Consider the following 23,796-nt stretch of genomic DNA (forward strand, 5'->3'; position numbering starts at 1 on the left):
CAACCCTCCCGTAACCGACGCTGCATGGAGAGGCCTTCAAAGAACAGCGGATTAGAGGACAGATATTAATTTCATTATTTTAATTCTGTTTACCTTCAAACAAACTTTAATAGATATGCAGCGAGTCTTTTCTCTTAGTCATTGCAATGTGCATGTTATTGTAAAATCATAACACGTTACGGTTGGTGACGGAAGACGTACTCGCCTCTTTAACTATTTATATAAACCATTCAGGCACCGTACTTGTTTCAGAAAGTCAAGGGGGTTTCCTTTTGCTTCCCTTTGAGGATATGGATGATTGTGAGTATAATTATAATGTCGCTTTTTACCTGAGCCATAGTATGTCAACCAATTATCAGGACTATAATTCTTATTTAAAGATTTTTCTCCACCTTCAATGAAGAGATGTTTACCTTTTTTATTGTGAAAATAAGAGCACTGTATTTATGCTATTTAGAGGTCACGCTTCACCACACCACCTTCTCGTGCGCCGTGCCGGCCCTGTTGGCTGCTTGCTAACAGCACTTGGTCCAACAGCGTGTTAAAGGCTTCACGGGTGGGGGGCGATCTCTGTGTTTGTGATGTTCAGCCGGGGACGCCGCTGAGCCCCGTGGACAGCATGTCCCAGAAGCAGGCACAGATCACGGCCACCTTCGAGGAGCTCCGCGCCATGACCAACGAGACGGACACCGACCTGCGCATGCTGCAGCAGAGCCAGGAGTACTTCATCATCCACTACCAGGAGAGCCTGCGCATTCAAGGTATGTGCGTGGATAGTCGAGTCTATCTGTGCGGGCCTCTTTAAGTGTTACCCCTCTGGAATGCATGAGTTTTGTTCCGGGTAAATCCTGTTTCTTCCCACATGTCAGTTCACCCGTGGATATTTGGCGAAAGAAACCGATGCTTGACCGTCCGGACAAAGTCACCCCAGGCTTGTTTGGGATTGCCATTCAGATGATAGTAATTCCGAACAATGTTTTGTCGATTCACTGTTGGACAAGTTGTTTGATCATTCTTCACCGTGTTGGGGTTGGAGAGCGACAGGAAAGTAGAGATATCACTTGCAGCTAATGTTGGCCGTGGCCGGGAATTGAACTCAGATCATCGGGCTCGTAGTGAATGCACCAATGACTGTGCCACCACTCCAATGCGCGCCACCTCTCCGTCCCATGACTTTGTTGACGAACATATAAACAGACAAAGGCTCCGTCAGATAATCTACTTTGTGCTGACGGGGCAAGTGCTGTTAGTGACCACTTATGATAAACACGCACACTCACAATTACTACTATAATGAGCCAAGAATGTCTGTGTGTGTGTAATGTGCGTGACGTCACTCCACATGCCGCAACCCCCCCCCCCCCCCCCCCGTCATTAATATTCATGAGCAGGTGGATTTTTACACTCAGGCAGAAGAAGGTCGAGCGGAAAGACATTTTTTTTCGCATATTCGCTTTAAGTTTGACGTTTCTTTATTGAAAGTGAGTAAGATAAATAATTCTACGCGGCAACAAAGTGGATTTGGTGTTTTTATTTCTTCAGCTCTTGAGACAAAAAGTAAGTACGCTTCTACATTATGATAAAATAGACATTTCTCGGTGATTTTCCAGATATTGTATCGAATTAAAATTTATTTCAACCCCAGCGACCGAAAGCAGAAGAGAATAAAGTATCAGAGCAGTGAATTTGAACAAATTGAAGGTCAGTTATATACAGTGCTACAGTGGCATGAAGTGAGGTGTTTTATGACGTAGTTTTGTGCAAGATTCACTGCCATTAATACAGTGCTACATCGAAATGCAGTGAAGTGTTTGATGACGAACTTTTGTGCAAGATTCACTGCCATTAAATTTACACAAGATACAGTTATACTCTGGACAAATTTTTCGTAAATATAACTGCTTCCGTCCTAGGACGGGCAAACAAGCTAGTAACAATAATAATACAACACCCGCCGTTCGCCACTAAGCGATGGTTACGTCACCACGGCGCCCGCGCCAGGCCAGGTGCACAGGGACACTTGAGCACCAGCGGCAGAGGTCGCAACCGGGTACCCGATACCCGTACCCTACCCGATACCCGGCTACCCGTACCCAGCCGGGTACGGGTACCCGTTTGCGATCCTGGTGCGGCCTGGTACGGGTACGGGTAGACCGTGAGTCACTGGTGAGCAACTGTTTGTCACTCATTTCCCAACGTCTTGTTTCTTCTCACAATTCAAGTTCCTAGAATCAACCCACCCGCGCCTGGAACATGGCTTCATCCCAGATGTCGCAATCAGGTACCCGATACCCGTACCCTACCCGTACCCAGCCGGGTACGGTACAGGTACGGCCGGGTACGGGTACCCGTTTGCGACCCTGGTGCGGCCGGGTATGGGTACGGGTAAGGAATCAAAACCCGTTTGCGACCTCTGACCAGCGGTATCAGTCCGTTTTCCTTGGACCACGGAGGTAAGCTGTGGGCAGGGGGCTAACCCCGGCTGCGTGTACGTGTGTGTGGTGCGGAGCAGGGCAGCTGCACCAACTGTCCCAGCCGGCGCGCCCACCCCAGGACCAGAGCTCGGTGCAGAGCATGCAGCAGAGCCTGCAGCAGCGCCGCGTCAACATGGACAGCATCCTGCAGCAAGAAGCTCAGCAGCTGCAGAAGTTGCGCCTGGTGGGAGTGCCACTGGGTCACACGCACGCACGTTTGTTGTTTACGACATTGTGCTTTAAGGCAGGCTTGAGCATTGGTGGCAGGTGTAAAATGTCCCCAAGGTACTGACATAGCCGTGGGTCTCGTTAATCTGCCCTCGCCGACACTTGTGGGGTGAACGGCAAGGTGACCTCTCCCCGCGTGGCGGAAAAGCAACCCACCGTCGCCAAATGAGCTGGGTCCACGGCAGAGGTTTTGGCTGCCGCCGTGGAGAATGAGTGTTGGTGATTTTGGACGGTTTATTAATTGCGTCGTTGATAATAGGCACGTGAGGATTAACCTCGTCCCACGCCACCCTCCTCCCTTCCGTGGTTCGGTGAATTGTCACCCAGAGGGGTCTTGCTTTGATTCAGGAATCGATAAATTTTGTCTCTGGTGGTGCGTTTGTTTTCTTGAACCGATGGCATGTAATAGATATGATTTTGAAATAATGGAGTTTGAGGCGTACCATTCAAAGTGTATATCAGGCACAAGACAAAAGAAAAGACAGTGCAAATGAGACGAAACAAAGTGCATGGTACAGACATAAGAATGTGATGGTACCAACAACAGGGACTACATAAGAACAAACAATACAAATGAGATGCGCAGTACATGACTCCGAATCGTGCCAATTCATCAGACGCCTAACTGCTACACAGCGGACCTTCACGTGAGACCCGCCCTCTGCGCCACGCCGTGTTAATCCTCACCGCGTGCATCCCCTCCGCTCGCTTGCCGCGGAATGGGCGCGCGATCCTCCTGCAGGCGCTGGCGGAGAAGCACAAGAAGACGTTCCAGCTGCTCACCAAGCTGCAGACCACCATCCTGGACGACGAGCTCATCCAGTGGAAGCGCCGACAGCAGCTGGCCGGCAACGGGGGGCCCTCCGAGGGGGGGCTCGACTGCCTGCAGGGCTGGTGGGCAGAACCCGTACCCTACCTCCTCTCCGAACGCACGCACGCACGCATGCCCACTCACCCACACGCCGCTGCTTGTGGTCACACACCTGTGCACTCCTGCACGTACTCACATGTTCCTCACCCGTGAAGCTCACACTCCTGCACCTGTTACGCTGTGTACACTTGCATCTTGCATTAAACGGACAAAGACCCCCTCTGTAGCCTTTCAGAGTCTATTAGTAAGTGCCGGAATGGCGCAAGAGGGGGTGGTGTGGACAACGCCATGCTGGCCACCTTTGTTTCCCCAGTGCGGATGTTATGTACACACCGAACCAGTTCACACATTTGCGACTGATGTTAGCTGTGGCGGAGAATCTCAGGTCGTCCAGTTGAGAGTGCAGCACTAGAACTACAACGTTAACATTTCGCACAAATACCAAAATAGCGCACACATGCACACGCACATCTACATACACACACACTTCTGCATACACACACACATCTACATGCACACGCACATCTACACACACACACACTTCTGCATACACACACATCTACATACACACACACATCTACATACACACGCACATTTACATACACACGCACATCTACATTCACATCTGTTGATGTCATCAAATATTCATGTTAAGATGCTTTTTTAATTCGAGCCACCTATTAAGGATGTAATCCACATTTAAATGTAACCTGCGCTTTACGTTAAAGCTGGTTTTGAAAATGAACCCTCATTTAAACGTAAGCCATATTTATCGTGTAAGCTCCCCAATAAACTTAAGTCAACTCAAGCTCTTCCTCCTTTGGATTATTCTGAGCAAACTCACTGACACCACAAGTACTCTGGGGGTTGCGTGCACGTGTGCGCATCTGCTCGTTTGTATATATATGTGTGTATGTTTGGGAGCGGTGGTGTAGCTGTTAGCGTGCTGCGCTGCGAACCCTATGACCCGAGTTCAATTCCCGATCACGACCCACCAACACTGGTGACGATTATCTCAACCGGTCCTGGGCCTCCCCTGGGTCTACTCGGCCTCAAATGAGTACCTGGTGCGGTGTGTAAACATCGCCAAGAGGGAGTCAATGGCAGCCGGACGTGGTGCTGGCTACCCACCCTCTCGTGTGCCGTGCTGGCCTTCATAGGTGCTCGCTAACAGCACTTGCTCCAATAGTCTGTTAAATCTATACGGGGGATCTTTGTCTTTGTGTGCAAGTGTGCATGCTGATGTGTTTGTGTGCTGCCATGCGCTCCCATGTGTTTGCGTAATCCTGCTCCGAACCCGGTGACCTGATTTTTATTCCCGGTCATGCCCAGCATCAGTGGCGTGTCTCTGTAAGTGTGTCACTCTGTAAGTCCACATGTATCAATGTGAACTTGTCCATGTCTGTATGTGTACACGGGGCGTGCTTGTGTCCATGTCCATTCACATGCGTGTGTCTGTCTTCTTGAGTACATTTGTTTACGTTTATATGTGCCTGTGTGTACCATTGTGTGTCTGTGTAGGCCTGTGTGTTCATGTGTATCTGTCCCCGTGTATGTATGGGGAGTGGTAGTGTAGCAGTTAGCGCGCTGCGCTACAGACCTGGCGACCTGAGTTTGATTCGCACTCACGGCCAACACCAGTGACAAATTATCTGAACCAGTCCTGGGCCTCCCCTCGATCAACTCAGCCTAAATTAGTACCTGGTGCACGCTGTAAATATCAACACTGGAGGTACAAAGGTGGCCAGCCATGGTAATAACCACATCGCTCCATCGTGCACCATTACGATCTTGATAGGCGCTCCCCAGCAGCACTTGCCGCAACAGCCTGCATGCCTATATGGGGGGAATCTTGACTTTGCATGTGTACATGTGCACGCTTGTGTCTGTGTCCATGCTGCGTGTACACGTGTTTCCACATACAAGTGGAAACACGTGTACGCTCGCCTTTTGCGGCCGTAGCGTTCACACGGGACCCCGTCCCTGCGTGGCTGTGCCAGGTGCGAGAAGCTGGCGGAGATTCGTGTGGCAGAACCGGCAGCAGATCAAGCGCGTGGAGCTGCACCTGCAGCAGCTGCCCATCATGGGGCAGTGCCAGGAAATCCTCACCGAGCTCAACTCCACCATCACCGCCCTGCTCTCCGCGCTCGTCACCAGGTACCCGCCGAGCAAACGCTGCTGCTGCCGCCGCGCATCTCAACGAGTCGTCGAGGATTTAGAAATTAATGATCTTGAACAATCGCAATGCGCGCATCGAACCGTGTGCGTGAGAATCTATGGGTTAGGCCGAGGGGTAAGGAAAGTTTTCCTCACCCTGAAACGCCTATTGGGTGACAACACATTAACGCGTACCTTACCGTCGTCCAATGTTCACGCGGAAAATGCTCACCTTTAGCGCGCTAACGCGATGCTCTCGCTTGCCTTTTTCCTCTCGTTAACGTGCTCATGCCAGTTCGTCGGTTTTCGAAGTAGACACATGACTGAGATGTTTGCACCTGTAATCCCCGTCCGCCATCACCCCACACCCCACGCAGCACGTTCATTATCGAGAAGCAGCCGCCGCAAGTGCTCAAGACGCAGACCAAGTTTGCTGCGACGGTGCGGCTGCTGGTGGGCGGAAAGCTGAACGTGCACATGAACCCGCCGCAGGTGGTGGCCACCATCATCAGCGAGCAGCAGGCCAAAGCCCTGCTCAAGAACGAGAACACGCGCAAGTGAGTGGCTCCTGCCGCCACCGCCGGGGCCCGACGTGACGTCGGCGGGAGCCAGAGCAACGGGGTAGTTATCGAGTGTACGCAGGGGGTGCGACTGTGTCGGTAATCATCGGTGGCTGGAGCGGGGGGGGGGTCCAAGCGCCGGGCGACGAAAAAGGAAATTCGACAGAGGGCCAGCCCCGTGCTAATTCCATTGCATCACAGCCTTTGACAACCACGAGCCAGGAGGGCGTGTTGTCCGTTTTGTTGTTGGTGAGCGGCAGAACCGGATGCGGTTGAGTCACGGCTTTGCATGTCTTGATCTGAGATCTTGCATCTTGATAGACCATGTTGTGGTTCTCAGTTTAGGTTAAACGCGATTCCTTGATCTGTGTCACACGAAATTGCTCCATCACGCATAATCGGCAAAGGACAAACGTGTAACCTCTTGCGACAGTATTTGCAAAAGCTGCTCTTGCTGCCATACACTGGCGTCTCACGTGATTTGTTTGATCCACGGATCACGGGTAGGGGGTGGGTGGTGACCACGAGGGTGGCGCCATTCCTTTGAGGATTGCAGTCCACTTCGAACGTCGACCGCCAACTGAAGTGCGCAATTTGTTGCAGGAGCTTGCCCATCAAGACAGAGCGACGTGTCCACACAGTGACAGCTGTCTCCCTCAAACTAAGCTCTCGATCGCTAGGAAAATGGTCGCAGATGCAATGGTGACATTTCTGACAAAGTCGAACCGTCAAATGACAGGCATCTTTGCCATCGCATGTGTAAGGAGGACTGCAGCCGATCCAAATCGGCTTGTAGCAATGTGCAGGCCCTCGCACCTATACAACAAAACTGACAAAGCACAGCACTGGTAGACTCACACTTTGGTGCCGAGACTTCACCGTTTCTGGGAACAAATGCGGTTCATGAAACAACGACGTTATTTTAATGGGACGAGGAAGTTAGTCGCGCTTGAACGCAATACAACAATGCGCTTCCTAAAGTCATTTGTGTATACGTCGGCGTCCGCAGGACTTCTTCATTATTCTTTACATTTGCAAAACACTTTTGCTCTAAACTCCTACCAATGGTCTCCTTGTCCGCTCGTACAGTGAGAGCAGTGGAGACATCCTCAACAACTGCAGCGTCATGGAGTTCCAGCAGGCCACAGGGACTCTCACCGCCAACTTCAGGAACATGGTGAGCGCCCCGGCAAGAGCTTGGATGCGTCGGTTGCACGCGGCATTCTGGCTTTGGCCGCGCAACCTCGCAGGTAGCGGGGGGGGCACCCCCTTGTCAGAGAGGGCAGATGCGGAGCTAGGAGGGCGAGTCAAACACTCTGTGGTTTAATCCTGATGCAGGCACGCCGGCGCGTGTGTGTTTGTGTGTGCGTGTTTTAGTGGGGAGCGCGAGCGTAGTGATTTTGCGCATTGCACTGCAAATACGGCAGTCCGAGCTTGATTCCTGGCCATGGCTAACACCCGTGGTGATGATTTCAATTACTCATTGGCTTCTCCTCGGTTGACTCAGCCTTAAATGAGTACCTGGTGCAGTGTGTAAACAGAACGGGGGAGATAAAGGTGGTCAGCCATTGCGCCGGCCACACATTTACCCCCTCGTGCGCCGTGCCGACCTTCATGGGTGCTCCGCTGACAGCACTCGCCCCAACGGCCTGTGCAGGCTACACAGGGGATCTCTGTGTTCTTGTCTTTGTCCAGTCTCTCAAGAAGATCAAACGCTCAGACCGGCGTGGGGCGGAGTCGGTCACAGAGGAGAAGTTCACCATCCTCTTCCAGTCGCACTTCAGCATCGGGGGCAATGAGCTTGTGTTTCAAGTCCGGGTAAGGACGCGCACACACACACACACCCCGAGCTACCGGTTTCGGCATGCACGCGCCGCCACATGCATGTTGCAGGCCTGTAACACTCGCTGGGAGTCCCAATGCTGTACCTCCTCCATCTTGGAAAAATCGACCCACGGGAGGGTAATATGAAGACAAAGGTGGACATTGTGGGGATGGATAGGGTGACAAGTAGTGGACCCAGCTCAGCACTGACCTCTGAGATACTCGCCTTGTAGAATTAAATTCAATAGATTTTTATTTCGTAAGATATCTTTACTAATTTTGGAGAAATCTGGGTTTTTTTATATTAGGGGGCAGTGTAATTTCCAAACTGTGTTTTCATGACCTTTAATTAAAGCTGTTTTTTATGCCGTACAGCACTTTGAAACCTCTTTGTGGTCTGTTTTAGCGATTTCTAAATTTGTAAAATAATGAAACGATATAATTTAAACATTGCGAGAGCTTGTGCCAAGAGGAACTGCTGGCACGTGTTGACTGTCGACCTCCAAACCCGCTGCATGGATGGGCTGGCCAAACCCAGGAGTCACCCGTGTTGCTCGTGTGCTGCCTGTGTGCTGCATGTGTGCTGCATGTGTGCTGCGTGTGTGCTGCGTGTAGACGCTGTCCCTGCCCGTAGTGGTCATCGTTCACGGGAGCCAGGACAACAACGCCACCGCCACCGTCCTGTGGGACAACGCCTTTGCCGAACCGGTGCGCAACGCACATGCCGCTCACGGCCACCAACGCCACCACGAGCCTCTGATCTCTTATATGCACGGATATAGGCTTGCACTTGCTTGCCACGGCTCCAATTCTGGCAGGTGGTGAACGCCGCCTGCCTTTGGATTCCCAGCCAAGAAATCCACGCAGCCTCCGTGGTTTGGCGATGGACCAGCGGAACCCACTGGAGCATTAAGTGCTGCCTCTTCTCTCCCTATAATCTAATTAATTAATCGCTGGCTCATGTCACCTGCAATTAGATAACCTGAGACAGAACGCAATGCCGAATGTGAATTGGAGCTTTGCCATTTAACGAGGCTGTGTGTTCTGGGCTGTCAAACATAAGCAGGAGGCTGTGTTTACGGTAAGAGAAAATCATCGAGTATCAGGCACCCTCTAGTAACATCACTGCGGTGACGTACAAAACATGCGCAACAGAGGTGGCTGGGGGTGGCTTAGAGGTCAGAGCGCTGAGTTGGCACGGCCTCCGATCCTTGGTACAAATCCAGGCAGCTGCCTGTGATTAAATCAGGTTCCAAAGTCTATTGAGTCGGTGATTTTAGCCTGGTCAGCAATGAATGTACTAAAATAAGGCCACGTGAAATTGCCTTCTGCACTTAATTTGGCTAAATTCCAGCTCTCAGAATGAAAATTGTCACTGTGACTGCGGTGCCATGATCATTGCTGTGTAGCGGGGTTGGTGGGCAGGTGCTGCCCCCTACTGCATGGATCAAAGTCGCAGACCCGGTATGGCCCACGGGCCTTGGGTTCCTCACCCCTGTTTTAGAAGAAAGGAGGACATTAGGTCTAATTAGAGTAACTCGGAGAAGGCTAAAGATCTGGAGTGTACATATTATCAGCGGGGAAGGCTTGCCGAAGGAAGTTCAATAAGCAAGATCGCTACTCGCCCTTGTGTATAGCATCGCAACTGACCCACGCATACGCACGTTCGTTTGGACCCCTTCCCCTACCCCTCCGGCACGCCGGCAGGGCCGCGTGCCGTTCCAGGTGCCGGACAAGGTGGCATGGCCCCAGCTGGTGGATGCCCTCAACATGAAGCTGAAGGCCAGCGTGGAGAGCCAGAGGGGCCTCTCGGAGGAGAACATCGTGTTTTTGGCGCAGAAGGCTTTCAACAGCACGTCCACCCACGCCGACGACTACTGCAACCTCACCATCTCCTGGGCGCAGTTCAACAGGGTAGGGTACCCCAGGCTGAGCCGTGTCAGGGCTAGGATGGAAACGAGTCCCGTACCAATATCAGCGATGCGTCGAAGCGACGTGTCTATGGGAAATAGATACGTATGTAGGTTTTTGTGTCTACCAGGCTGTCCGACTTGATGTTCAAACTTTGTTCGCGGGAGAAAAAGTCTTTAAAGTGGCCTTTAGGCTGAACTCGTATTGCAATCGAATGGATCGCTTTGCCGTACATCGCGTGCTGAAGACCCGCTTGTGCTGTGCGCGTGCGCCTTCTGACACCAGGAAAGCCTGCAGGGCCGAAACTTCACGTTTTGGCAGTGGTTCGACGGGGTCATGGAGCTCACCAAGAAGCACCTCAAGCAGCACTGGAACGACGGGTTAGTGGCCGAGGCAGAGAAAGAAATATTCTTTGGTGGTCGGGGGGCTAAATAAACCTTGTGTACACCACCATGGTCGCTGTGTACACTGCTGTATCGGAAAACGGGCCGTTAATTTGAAACTCGTTCAACCACATGGTTGAACGTTTTGTTGTCCTTCCCCCGCACCTTCCATTAGCACAGTTCGAGATGCGTACGTACATACTACGGTCGAGGGCACGGTATTCTCGAGAAATATTTGGGCAATTGTTGCCCGCAATGCATTTAACTACGAGCAACTCCATACAGCAGTGGCATAGAGTTACTTTATCGTTCTGCCTGCCAAACGAACACGGATTGTGTTGAAAAGTGTGCTTGATGAGCAGTGATTGGTCTACAAGAGCACACGCCATCGGGTAGTCATGTGGCATTCTTTCTATGTTCTGATTGAAAACTGCCATGCCCAGTTGCCCACAGTGATCAGACTTGTCCAGATTTTGACAACTACTCTTTTTGGCAGTAATGATTTCCATGAAATTGCCCTCGTGAGAGCCTGAAAGAGTCGAGTCCAATGTATCATGTTTTACAATATTATATTTTGCAGTGACAGGCCAATTGTGAAGGTGGAGTAAGCTTGCAATAACATCTAGCAGCACATCATTATTTGTTTAAACAGGACCCTGCGGGGTGGGCTGGTAGGACCGAACAATGGAATGGCTATAATAAAATGAAATGGCAAAAAGTGGCCGCCAATAAGTGGATGCCCCGTGGCCCCGCCCTCCACCCGCGTAACCCTGCCCCGGCCACCCATGGCCCCGCCCCATCTCGGTGTCCCCGCCCCCAGCTCATTGCCCCGCTCCTTACCGCCGTAACCCCGCCCCAACCCCGCGTAGCCCCGCCCTCCACCTCGTGCCCACGCCCCCTGCTGCCGTTGCCCCGCCCAGCCCCGCGTAGCCCCGCCCCCTGCCGCTGTAGCCCCGCCCAGTACACCCCAAGCGGGGGAGAGATTCCCAGGCCTGGCCCGGCTGGAGAGCCGCCGACGATCGGAGGGTAGGGAGTTGTTCTTAATGTAAAAGCTTTAAATGTAAATGTTTCTATTAAAAAACATCAGGGAATGTAACATTGTTAAACATTAACTCCCTTTCACACACGCGGGGGTACGATACGAAGGGAGAGTTTGAGGCCTAGGTCTAGGCTTTAGGCCTAGCTGTAGGCCTTAGGCTGCCGTGAGTTAATTGTTAATATAAATGTTTTAATTATTTATGTAAAAGCTTTACATGTAAATGTTGCTATTTAAAAACATAAGGGAATGTAACATTGTTAAACATGAACTCCCTTTCACACACGCGGGGGTACGATACGAAGGGAGAGTTTGAGGCCTAGGTCTAGGCTTTAGGCCTAGCTGTAGGCCTTAGGCCGCCGTGAGTTAATTGCTAATATAAATGTTTTAATTATTTATGTAAAAGCTTTAAATGTAAATGTTTCTATTTAAAAACATGAGGGAATGTAACATTGTTAAACATTAACTCCCTTTCACACACGCGTGGGTACGATCTGAAGGGAGAGTTTCAGGCCTAGTTCTAGGCTTTAGGCCTAGCTGTAGGCCTTAGGGCGCTGTGAGTTTTTTTTTTATTTCAAAGTTTTAATTAAAAGCTATCTCAGGGAATTATAAGGGAATGTTACACGTGTTTAGCCAGGAAAGCCTCATTAATTTAAATGTTTTAATCTAAAGCTATCTGAGGGAATTATAAGGGAATGTTACACTTGTTTAGCCAGGATAGCGTCACTGAGTCTAAAGTTTTTGTAGGGTCATGCCAAGTGTTTGCAGTAGGGGGCGATGTTGCTACACGGACGGACGGACAAACGGACGGACGATATAATCTATTGGTGTCTGGTCCACTTCGTTCCTACCAGTACAAGCCTGACTCTACTGATGATACCTAGAAAGTTTTAAAATCAGTCCAAAGTCTGTGTGTATACCAATGTTCCTGGATAACAGTTTGAGATAGTAAAATTAGCACACAGATTAGAAATCTTACGCAAGCCATTGACACACTATTGACTGTAAAGTGTCATCAGTGAAACAGTATTCATCATGTTTGCATTTCAGTCGTTTAAGCTAAAGTGGCGTCAACTTACGGCAGTGTTGGCAGCAAAAGCACAAAAGTGACGGCGAGTTGTGTCGCCTCCTGCAGCGGCACACTTTTTCCTGATGATTCTGGAGCAGAATTTATTTTGTGCTCGTCCAAGACATTATATCTGAGCCCAATGCGTCTCCGAGTCTGGTACAGAGACGACGTTTAATTGTCGCCGCCGCCACCTTCCCCCTCCGTGCGCAGGGCTATCCTGGGGTTCGCCAACAAGCAGCAGGCGTCGGACATGCTCCTGTCTAAGCCCAATGGGACCTTCTTGCTGCGCTACAGCGACTCCGAGATCGGTGGCATCACCATCGCATGGGTCGCCGACAACCCCACCAACCGGGGTGCATATTGACGGTTGCACGCACGCCCTTGCCAACCACGTCACTCTATAAAGCGGTCGGCTACCAGTGATTCGTAACCTCTTGCCGCATCCCCGGGTTATTTTTAAAGCAACAATTTGTCACCGAGCGTTACGGCTTGCTTTGCAGAACAAACCCGGCCACCCGAATTCGATTCCTGCCCTCGTTTCCAACATCGTTGGTGAATATCTGAACCGGTCCTTCCCCCCGTGGGTCAAATCCGTTTTGTTACGAATACCCGGTGCCTACCATCCCCGTCTCGCGCCATTCTGGCCTTCGTTGTGTGCACGCTAACGACGCCTGCGTAGGCTCCGTGCGGGTTCACTGTCCTTGCGCGTGCTTGGTGCAGGCGAGCGGCTCGTGTGGAACCTCATGCCGTACACCGCGAAGGACTTCAGCATCCGCTCGCTGGCCGATCGCATCAGCGATCTCAGCCACCTTCAGTTCCTGTACCCGGACCGGCTCAAGGACGACGCCTTCTCCAAGTACTACACGCCGCTGATGCGTACGTACCGCCCCCACCCCCCCATCCCGCACGGTGCATTCGGCGTCGCCCGCTCGACGTGGTGCCCTGACACTGGGCAGCAGTGTGGAACATTAGCCCAGATCTGATGCAGATATACGTGCAGCGTACATTAACACTACGCATTTGTGTTGTACTTCCCCCCGCACCTCCGATCAGCGCGGTTGGCTACTTACGGCACTAAAGAAATTCAACATAGATACGTACATTGGTTCTAACAAGCCCAACCCGAATTGGTTGAAGTGAGTGGCAACCAGTCAGGAAGAGGACAGACAGCACAGACAGCACCTTGCATGGTTTGGACCTCCTGAGCAGCACTGAATGCTCAGAAACTGGCCCGTGGACCGGCAGGAGTTTAAAAGGGTCTCACGTTTGAAGTTCAATATATGGACTTACATACCGGTGTATTGTGATTATCGTCGTAGCGGCAGAGCTGTACAGACCTTCGTGGGGTTGTGCAGCCGAAGGGAACATGATATCACAGAGATACTTACGAGACGCTTACACGCGACGTCCAGTCGCCGGTTGGGAGCAGCACTTGCCCACCCACCTGGCGAGAGGGAGAGCGTTTGCTAGAATTCTAGATTTGAAGCTTTCGTGACTGCAAGGATTCATATTCTTAGGTTTTTTCGGTAAAGTCACGTAGGTAAAACATCAAAATTTATAAAAATAAAATAAAACAAAATCACGACATTTCGGAGGCCTCCGAAACGTCGTGATTTTTGTTTTATTTTATTTTTATTAATTTTGATGTTTTACCTACGTGACTTTACCGAAAAAACCTAAGAATACGTTTGCTAGAATTTCGTCAAATGAACGTTCAATGTGCCTGTTTTTACTCCCGACAGCCAACGGGCGTGAGGTGAACGACGACGGCTACGTGAAGCCGGAGATAAAGCAGGTGGTGCCCGAGTAAGTGTCCTCGGCTTTGTTGGCAAGCACCGCTCTCACAAGCACGCACGCGCGTACACAAGCACGCACACGCGTACACAAGCATGCACGCACACACAGCGCGGTTCGCTACAGCCACTGACAAACAAATGTTGTTCGTCAGCGCTTAACTGTCTGCGTCAATGACTCGGAAAAACATTGCCGCACGCGGCAACGCCACGTCCATCGTGCCTCTCGCTATGGCTGTGGCTACTAAGTCACGTGTGCCGACTGATCCGCTCTGCAGGCGACCCAGATATACTTCCGCACCCGGTACACCACATCCAGTATTTCCTTCGCTGTGGCTGCGGCTAATAGTCACATGCCACGTACTGGAGTCTTAACCAGCAATCCGGAAAATATTTCTGGACCCTGCCGGAAAATGGGAATTCTACCAAAAACTGAGGAGGTCACAGGGGGGTGGAGTGATCAGTTGGATCAGAGCTTTAATCGCTGAGCCAGCACCATTGAGGTCCTTGGTTTGAATCCAGGCAGCCGCCTGTGATTAAACCGCGTCCTCAAGGTCTAGCGAGTCCATGGTCTCAGCCCGGTCACCATTGACTGCACAATAAAATCCATCACGTTCAATGTGGTTTTGTTCTGCTATGCTGGCTTGACTTGTCAAGCGACAAATCTTACTCTCATATGCAGAGCGAGTGATAAGTGCACGTACCACATGTCACTCGAAGGGATCTCAGAGGTAGCTGTGTGATATCCACTTCCGTGGTGGGCTGGAAGTAAAATAAAAATCGGGAGGAGTATGCAGGTGTGCGGGTTGAACGCACGAACCGACGACATGGAGAAAGCGAGTCCCCGAGTGTGCGTCGCGGAGAGCTGAGGTTAGCGGCTGTGCGTTGTTTTTGTTATGGCGCAGTTTTGCCACGGCGTACTCGGATAGCTCGGCGCCCAACACGCCCTACACGCTGGACCACTCCTCCATGTCGCCTGTGAGCACACAGGCCACCTTCGCCACCTACGCGCCCAGGCAAGTGTGGGCACCGCTGACTGAAGCGTCGGCTCGCGAAGTCTCGGACTCGGAAGTACAACACGAGAGCCGATATCTACTACTGGGAGGAGTGCTTTTTTAGTGGGCGGTGTTGTTGACTGTTTTGTTGTTTGTGAACCGCTGCCAACGCAACATTGTAAAAAATCTGTTGTTTCGAAGAGTTGCCTCTTGGTTCAGGTCAACGTCGGTGAAAGGATATGAGAGCATTCTCGTAAATTATATGTGCAGCCCTTTGTCACTGCACTGCTGGATGAAGGCCACCCCCCCCCACATCCTGTCAATCATTAGGGTTACTTGACACTTCACCAAGCTGGTGAATGGCGCAAAAGGTCCAGGACCAGTGAATGTATCGCTCGCCATTGATGTTGGTCGCTGGGTTCATATTGCAGTGTGCTCACCACTGTGTCGCCACTTCACCCCTTAGAAGTTGTATTATGAAACATTCCAAAATCCCCAATGCAGGAATTGATGACAACGTATTATTTCTATTAGATGTCTTTCACGGTCAAAGATTGTTGTCTAAGATATTTGTGTGCGTTTGTGTGCGTCCATGTATGTGTATGCTTGTTTGTGAATGCGTGTGCACGCATGTGTGTGTGTGTATGTGTATGCACGTGTGCGCGTGTTACACGTGCAGTGGGGAGATGATGTTGGAGCCCGACACGGACTTCGACTTGGACTCGATGGATGTGGCGCGTCACATGGAGGAGCTGCTGAACCGGCCCGTTCTTTCACAGTGGCCGAGCCAGGGATAGCCAGGCACACACCGCTCGCTCGCTTACTTACTCACTCGCTCACTCGCTCGCTCAAACGTACGCTAAACCACTCGCTCTCATGCACGCATACTTGCATGCAAACGGCGCTCGTACGCATTCTCACACGCACGCTCAATTACGCACTCATTCACTCACACGCACGCTCAATTACGCACTCATTCACTCCAGTGCACGCTCGCTCACTCGCACTCAAACCCTCGCAGACTTGCACGCTCACTCGCACACCCACGCATATGCCCGCGAGCTGACCACACTTGCACACCTGCAGATTTGTAAATGTACGCACCTTAACCCAAGCAATGGTTTAACAGGTGGATTGAGCAGGGTTTGAGAGATGGCCTTAGCCTGAGGAGGGAGGGGATGAGCTGCACAGGGTTAGGGGGTTACCGCTTCGTAGGGGTGGAACGACTCGTCGCTGCATCCGATAAAATTTAGATTTTTAAGCTCACGACACGCACATCAAATCGCGTGCGAAAGAATCGACTTTTTTTCTGATTCGAGTGCATCGGGCATAATGGGTTCACATCACTCCCTCTGCAGCCACCAACGCCGCCAACATTCAGCGCAATGTTACGAAAAATTGTGGTCCGTTCTTGAAGCGAATCCGGACCCTGAACCTAGACAATTTGTCAAATCACCAGGGTCGGAGGGGGGGGGGGTGATCGTTCCACCCTTACCGCTTTGGGTGCTTAGGCTGGGAGTGATACATAGATTATACAGGGGCTGGGGCTTATAGACTACACTGGGGCTGGGGCTTATAGACTACACTGGGGCTGGGGATTATCGACTACACTGGGGCTGGGGATTATAGACTACACAGGGGCCGGGAATTATAGACTACACTGGGGCTGGTGATTATAGACTACACAGGGGCTGGGGATTATAGACTACACTGGGGCTGGGGATTATAGACTACACTGGGGCTGGGGATTATAGACTGCACAGGGGCTGGGGATTATAGACTACACTGGGGCTGGGGATTATAGACTACACTGGGGCTGGGGCTTATAGACTACACAGGGGCTGGGGATTATAGACTACACAGGGGCTGGGGATTATAGACTACACTGGGGCTGGGGATTATAGACTACACTGGGGCTGGGTATTATAGACTACACTGGGGCTGGGGCTTATAGACTACACAGGGGCTGGGCATTATAGACTACACTGGGGCTGGGGATTATAGACTACACAGGGACTGGGGATTATAGACTACACTGGGGCTGGGGGTTATAGACTACACTGGGGCTGGGGCTTATAGACTACACTGGGGCTGGGGATTATAGACTACACAGGGGCTGGGGCTTATAGACTACACAGGGGCTGGGGATTATAGACTACACAGGGGCTGGGGATTATAGACTACACAGAGGCTGGGGCTTATAGACTACACAGGGGCTGGGGCTTATAGACTACACTGGGGCTGGGGATTATCGACTACACTGGGGCTGGGGATTATAGACTACACAGGGGCTGGGGATTATAGACTACGCAGGGGCTGGGGCTTATAGACTACACTGGGGCCGGGAATTATAGACTACACTGGGGCTGGTGATTATAGACTACACTGGGGCTGGGGATTATAGACTACACTGGGGCTGGGGATTATAGACTGCACAGAGGCTGGGGATTATAGACTACACTGGGGCTGGGGCTTATAGACTACACTGGGGCTGGGTATTATAGACTACACTGGGGCTGGGGCTTATAGACTACACAGGGGCTGGGGCTTATAGACTACACTGGGGCTGGGTATTATAGACTACACAGGGACTGGGGATTATAGACTACACTGGGGCTGGGGGTTATAGACTACACTGGGGCTGGGGCTTATAGACTACACTGGGGCTGGGGATTATAGACTACACAGGGGCTGGGGCTTATAGACTACACAGGGGCTGGGGATTATAGACTACACAGGGGCTGGGGATTATAGACTACACAGAGGCTGGGGCTTATAGACTACACAGGGGCTGGGGCTTATAGACTACACTGGGGCTGGGGGTTATAGACTGCACTGGGGCTGGGAATTATAGACTACACTGGGGCTGGGGGTTATAGACTACACTGGGGCTGGGGCTTATAGACTACACTGGGGCTGGGGATTATAGACTGCACAGGGGCTGGGGATTATAGACTACACTGGGGCTGGGGCTTATAGACTACACTGGGGCTGGGGCTTATAGACTACACTGGGGCTGGGGCTTATAGACTACACTGGGGCTGGGGCTTATAGACTACACAGGGGCTGGGGATTATAGACTACACAGGGGCTGGGGATTATAGACTACACTGGGGCTGGGGATTATAGACTACACTGGGGCTGGGGATTATAGACTACACTGGGGCTGGGGATTATAGACTACACAGGGACTGGGGATTATAGACTACACTGTGGCTGGGGGTTATAGACTACACTGGGGCTGGGGCTTATAGACTACACTGGGGCTGGGGATTATAGACTACACAGGGGCTGGGGCTTATAGACTACACAGGGGCTGGGAATTATAGACTACACAGGGGCTGGGGATTATAGACTACACAGAGGCTGGGGCTTATAGACTACACAGGGGCTGGGGCTTATAGACTACACTGGGGCTGGGGATTATAGACTGCACTGGGGCTGGGGATTATAGACTACACTGGGGCTGGGGGTTATAGACTACACTGGGGCTGGAGCTTATAGACTACACATGGGCTGGGGATTATAGACTGCACTGGGGCTGGGGATTATAGACTACACATGGGCTGGGGCTTATAGACTACACAGGGGCTGGGGATTATAGACTACACAGAGGCTGGGGCTTATAGACTACACAGGGGCTGGGGCTTATAGACTACACAGGGGATGGGGATTATAGACTGCACTGGGGCTGGGGATTATAGACTACACAGAGGCTGGGGATTATAAACTACACTGGGGCTGGGGATTATAGACTACACTGGGGTTGGAGATTATAGACTACACTGGGGCTGGGGATTATAGACTACACAGGGGCTGGGGCTTATAGACTACACTGGGGCTGTGGATTATAGACTACACAGAGGCTGGGGCTTATAGACTACACTTGGGCTGGGTATTATAGACTACACTGGGGCTGGGGATTATAGACTACACTGGGGCTGGGGATTATAGACTACACTGGGGCTGGGGCTTATAGACTACACTTGGGCTGGGGATTATAGACTGCACAGGGGCTGGGGATTATAGACTACACTTGGGCTGGGTATTATAGACTACACTGGGGCTGGGGATTATAGACTACATTTGGGCTGGGGATTATAGACTGCACAGGGGCTGGGGATTATAGACTACACTTGGGCTGGGTATTATAGACTATACTGGGGCTGGGGATTATAGACTGCACAGGGGCTGGGGATTATAGACTACACTTGGGCTGGGTATTATAGACTACACTGGGGCTGGGGCTTATAGACTACACTGGGGCTGGGGATTATAGACTACACTGGGCCTGGGGATTATTGACTAGGCTGGGGATTATAGACGGTACAGGGCACTTCGACTGAGCATAATTTGGGGAATAGGGGACGAGGTTCAAAAGATTAGGAGATTGTCGGGCGACCGGGTTTCCCTACTAGAAATGTGAATGGGGGGCCGTAGCAAAGAGCGACCGGGTTCCTTTAGGCACGGGTGTGGCTGGGCCCAAATGAAAAAACAATCCCTGCTTACAAAACCACTCAACAGGCATCTACTTATCCTGAGCTAGCCAGCGTACCTACCAAGTGTCTTTGCCTGAGGCTGTCCACGCAAACAGGACTCCTCAGCAGACATATGCAAGCTCTTACACACATCGAAAAAAAAAACTCATGCTGACCGGTTAGCTGGCTTCCGAACAGCCACTACATTCGAGTGTAAGCAGCCCCTGCTGTATACATGCACCCAACCTCAAAATGAATTTTTGTACTCATCCGATTACGCCTTAAAAGTGACCTCGACGCCGACCACCTGGACCTATGCTTGCGGGTGGCGGCATCATCTCCCTCGTCGCCACGATGTGGGGGGAGAGGGAGGGTGGACGGGGACCCTGCGACTGTGGGGGCCCTCCCTCGCGCGGCACGCAGGGCCCGTAACCCCGCCGGCTTCGGTGCCAGGTGAATGTTACCGCTGTGGTGGGGGGAGGCAGGAGGGACTCTTTTCTTAGGTTTTTTTAAAGCAATTTTTTACAGTTAGAACAGAGGCTGCGGCCGGCTCATCCGCCGCCCTGCAGTCGACTCGTTGAATCACTCGGTCCGTCCCCGCTCGGGCCGCCGCGCCGCGTAAGCTCCGCCACTCGTGCCTGCGGCGCTGCACTGGCCCACACTGGCCTACTGTGGCCTACATTGGCCCACACTGGGCCACACACTGGGCCACACACTGGGGTTTTTACCGGCTATACTTGTTCATATCGGCGCCTGGTGACTCGCAGCGCTGGTACAAGCTTTGTTGAGCCTGTGCCGGGCCTACCGGTCCGTGCGTGCCTTTGGGCCGCTCGGCCGGCATGGTGCTGGTGTCACCAGCAGTGGCCGTGTCACTCACTACAGTATTTCAATACCTTCAAGTATCAGGGAACGCTCGGGCAGCTCAGATAAACACAAAACAAGCTCTTAAGGACTTCACGTTCGTCGGTTCCTACCTACCGGCCTTTATTTTTTTAAACGTCGCACATCGTTTCAAAACAACCCGGGTCACGCACGGTGTTTTTTCTTTTCATTGACGTCCTTCAGTTTTGGGCGGAGGTCGGAGGTCCGGGCGGCAGATTTTACGCCGGCTCGGATTCGGCCGTAAGCAACAAAAGGGAAAAAATGAACGGGAAGGGAAAGAGGGTGCAGGGGATAAAGTTCGTGGTTCGAGACGGTATTAGCGACTGCTTTGGATAGGGTCAGGTGTAAAGTTGAGTTTGTTGACGAATGGGGTCAGGAGTGGTGCTAAGGGCTCTTTCACTCGTTGATCAGGGGTCAGGGGGCCGAGAGGTTCGTCGGCGTGTGGGGGTTAGCGCTAGCGCCGCGTGCGGCTATTGAGTCTTGTTGGCTCGTGATGTAGGTGGCTAGTACGATTAGATGTCGGGATGTTGTTCGGGTTGGGGGGGGGGTAGTTCCTAGCGCTAGCGGCTGTGTCCGTATGTATGTTAAACTTATTTCGCGCCGTACGTAGACAACCGTGCTAAGCGGGAGGTGCGGGGGAAGGACAACAAACGATGTGTAGTGTTAATAATGTACGCTGCCCGTATCTGCACCAGGTCTGGGATAATGGCCACACTGCTGCCCAGTGTCAGCTGTCCAATGTGAAGGCGCAAGCGAGACTGACGCTAGTTCACTCGTGGATTCGGGGGTAGTGCGTTTGGACCCCGAGTGTGTTGAGGATGATGTCGGCTGGTTGACTTTTGAGTTCAGGATAGGGTTGTTCCGCCCCTCGTTTCTTTGTTCGTTTTTTCCCGTGCTGGTGCTCACGGCGCCCCGAGTCAGCCGTTGGAGGAGCGAGACGCGAACTCCAGCACCGCGGCCCTCCCAGGGGGAGGGGCCCAGTGGGGGTGTGGAAACGCGTTTGTGAATGATGGGAGCGAGGGATCGAACTCACATCCACGGTGCTCACGGACGCCGAACGGACATCGGCTATGTTTCCATTGCGAGTGTTTAGCCCGTCAACGCATTTGGACAAAAGTGCAGTGGTCTCACGTCTTAATGCGCGTGAGTCGCGCGTGCGTCGCGCGTGCGTTGCGCGTGCGTTTTCCCCGTCTGCTATTTCGGAAACTAGCAGGAAGCTCACGATCCCGTGGGCAGCCATCCCCCCCCCCCATATCTCTCTTGCACCCCCCCCCCCAACCTCGCTTGTGTGGCTCGATGAAACGCATGGCGAATCACAAAGATCTTCCAGAAGACGTAAAGCGTATCGGTAAAACGACGTGTAGAAGATTGCTTTCGGAATTCGTTTTTTTTTCTCACCGCAGACGTTATCTCTTCATCCTGTTTGTTTGATCTCTGCGCATTCCGGACTGCGCGTTTACACCTGTGGACGTGACCAAGACTTCTCTTTCCGGAAGAGGGTACGCGCCCCTGGAGGCCGATTCATACTTTCACACAAAAAAGCCGCTTTACGTTTTTCTCAGTCAAGAGCTTTGTCGATGTATGCCCAGATGATGAACCCCTTGCGTCGTCTGTCCTTCATACCAAACAGTGGGACATTGTTACAATATGTGCGTTATGGAATTCGTGAAACATTGGCATATTTCTGGAGTAAATTTAGTTTATTTGCTACCGAATGTTGAATCGGGCTTTTTGCACCATTAATCTAGTCCTCACGGGGAAATGTGCACGCGAAGCGACCACATTATCGCCTTGTCTAATTGTAGATGCGCAGAACGGGAATTGTGCCGAGAGGATTCAATGGAAACATAGCCGACAACCATAAAGTCCCGCACTCGATTACAAACAAAAAAAATCGCCGTCCGCTTTGGTGTTTCCACGTAAAAGTTGCGACGCAAATTTCCCTCGCTTCATGCGGTAGATGCGTTCCAAAAAAAAAAAGCGAGAAATCTCGATTTGGAAAGGTCGCAAAGTCCCCCCCCAACCCACACAATGCCGCGCGCGAGACAGCTGCCTATCGAGTAGCAACGCACCCAGCGCGCACGCTGTCCCGTCCCCACGTCGGGCCGCGTAACTGCATCGCGAATTTTGCGTCGAAATAAGTTGGCCGACATCAAGCGAGGAAGCCTGCACGGTATTGTTCAGCCTCCCATGCGCGTGGTTCACCAGCATCATGTGTTGGTGCGCTAAAAAACCGGTTTCATCACTTGTGGGGCCCTCATCAGGCAGACGAGACTTCCCATACGTTGAGGAAGACTCAAGAAGTTAGTCGAGAGACTATAAACATTTGTTCTATGTGGCGATGCATTACAGGTGTAGCTTTTATCACCCACGATGCTCGCCACAGGGGAGCATCGATTTCAAGCAATTGTCGAGCGTCGACAACTTTGAGTGGCGCAGTGCCCGTTCGTGGCGCCATCTCGCGTCCGCAAGTCGCCGTTGTGTGTGTGTGTGGCACCAGCAGCAAGGCTTTTGGTTGGGACCTGCTCAAGAGTTGCAGTCAGGTTGTTGTTTTGTTGTTGGTGTTGTTGGTGTTGTTGTTGTTGAGAGAAGTGAGAGGACAAAGGCCATGATTCGATTTGGACGTGGCGGTGGGGCATATACTGTGCTTGCGAGGAGACTCGCAGCGGAGCTCGTGTTTAGGAATGTAGAGGGAAAATCTGCCGTCCCGTCCGCACGACTTTTATGGGGAACGTGGAGGCGGGCGGGGGGGGGGGGCTGTGTCGTGCCCCTTCCACCACCACCTCCACACCCCCGCCACCTACGAGCCAATCCTGCTTCAGTGATTGAGGAGCGCTCTCAGAGGTCACACATAGTACCGCGGAGAGCCGCAGGGGAGCATGTAGTTGTAGTTAAATATTTTTATATTTAACCTCATTTGAAGGGCATTCTAACGCCGCAGCAGTACTTCACGTTTTATCGCCAAAAAAAAGACGACTAATCGTTCCGTTCTGTTTTAGCATGCGTCATGATTGGGACACTTCATGTCGGAACAGATTTTTCTATTTTTGATGTCCACCCTCACTACACGGGACGCAGTGGACGGGAGCGATGTTGGGTAGCTGGCGGGTCACGAGGAGAGTAGAGATTGGCCGA

The 23,796-nt window shown here is 51.9% G+C and overlaps 1 protein-coding gene across 1 annotated transcript in view; it reads left to right on the forward strand.

Annotated features, from left to right (window-relative positions):
* Window positions 1-16,970, forward strand: part of LOC133356808 (signal transducer and activator of transcription 5B-like) — a 49,180-nt gene extending 32,210 nt beyond the window's left edge. Inside the window, 16 exon segments of the mRNA XM_061574507.1 lie at window positions 590-761; window positions 2,513-2,658; window positions 3,445-3,596; window positions 5,574-5,595; window positions 5,597-5,730; window positions 6,108-6,287; window positions 7,380-7,467; window positions 7,986-8,108; window positions 8,730-8,822; window positions 9,822-10,028; window positions 10,311-10,405; window positions 12,724-12,866; window positions 13,234-13,389; window positions 14,256-14,319; window positions 15,212-15,322; window positions 15,981-16,970. Coding sequence (XP_061430491.1) covers window positions 590-761; window positions 2,513-2,658; window positions 3,445-3,596; window positions 5,574-5,595; window positions 5,597-5,730; window positions 6,108-6,287; window positions 7,380-7,467; window positions 7,986-8,108; window positions 8,730-8,822; window positions 9,822-10,028; window positions 10,311-10,405; window positions 12,724-12,866; window positions 13,234-13,389; window positions 14,256-14,319; window positions 15,212-15,322; window positions 15,981-16,098 — 2,004 coding nt within the window. The 3' untranslated portion in view covers window positions 16,099-16,970.
* Window positions 16,971-23,796: the final 6,826 nt, after the last annotated feature.

Source organism: Lethenteron reissneri, chromosome 7, assembly GCF_015708825.2.
Source record: "Lethenteron reissneri isolate LAM-NWPU_2019-01 chromosome 7, ASM1570882v1, whole genome shotgun sequence".
NCBI classification, from domain to species: domain Eukaryota; kingdom Metazoa; phylum Chordata; class Hyperoartia; order Petromyzontiformes; family Petromyzontidae; genus Lethenteron; species Lethenteron reissneri.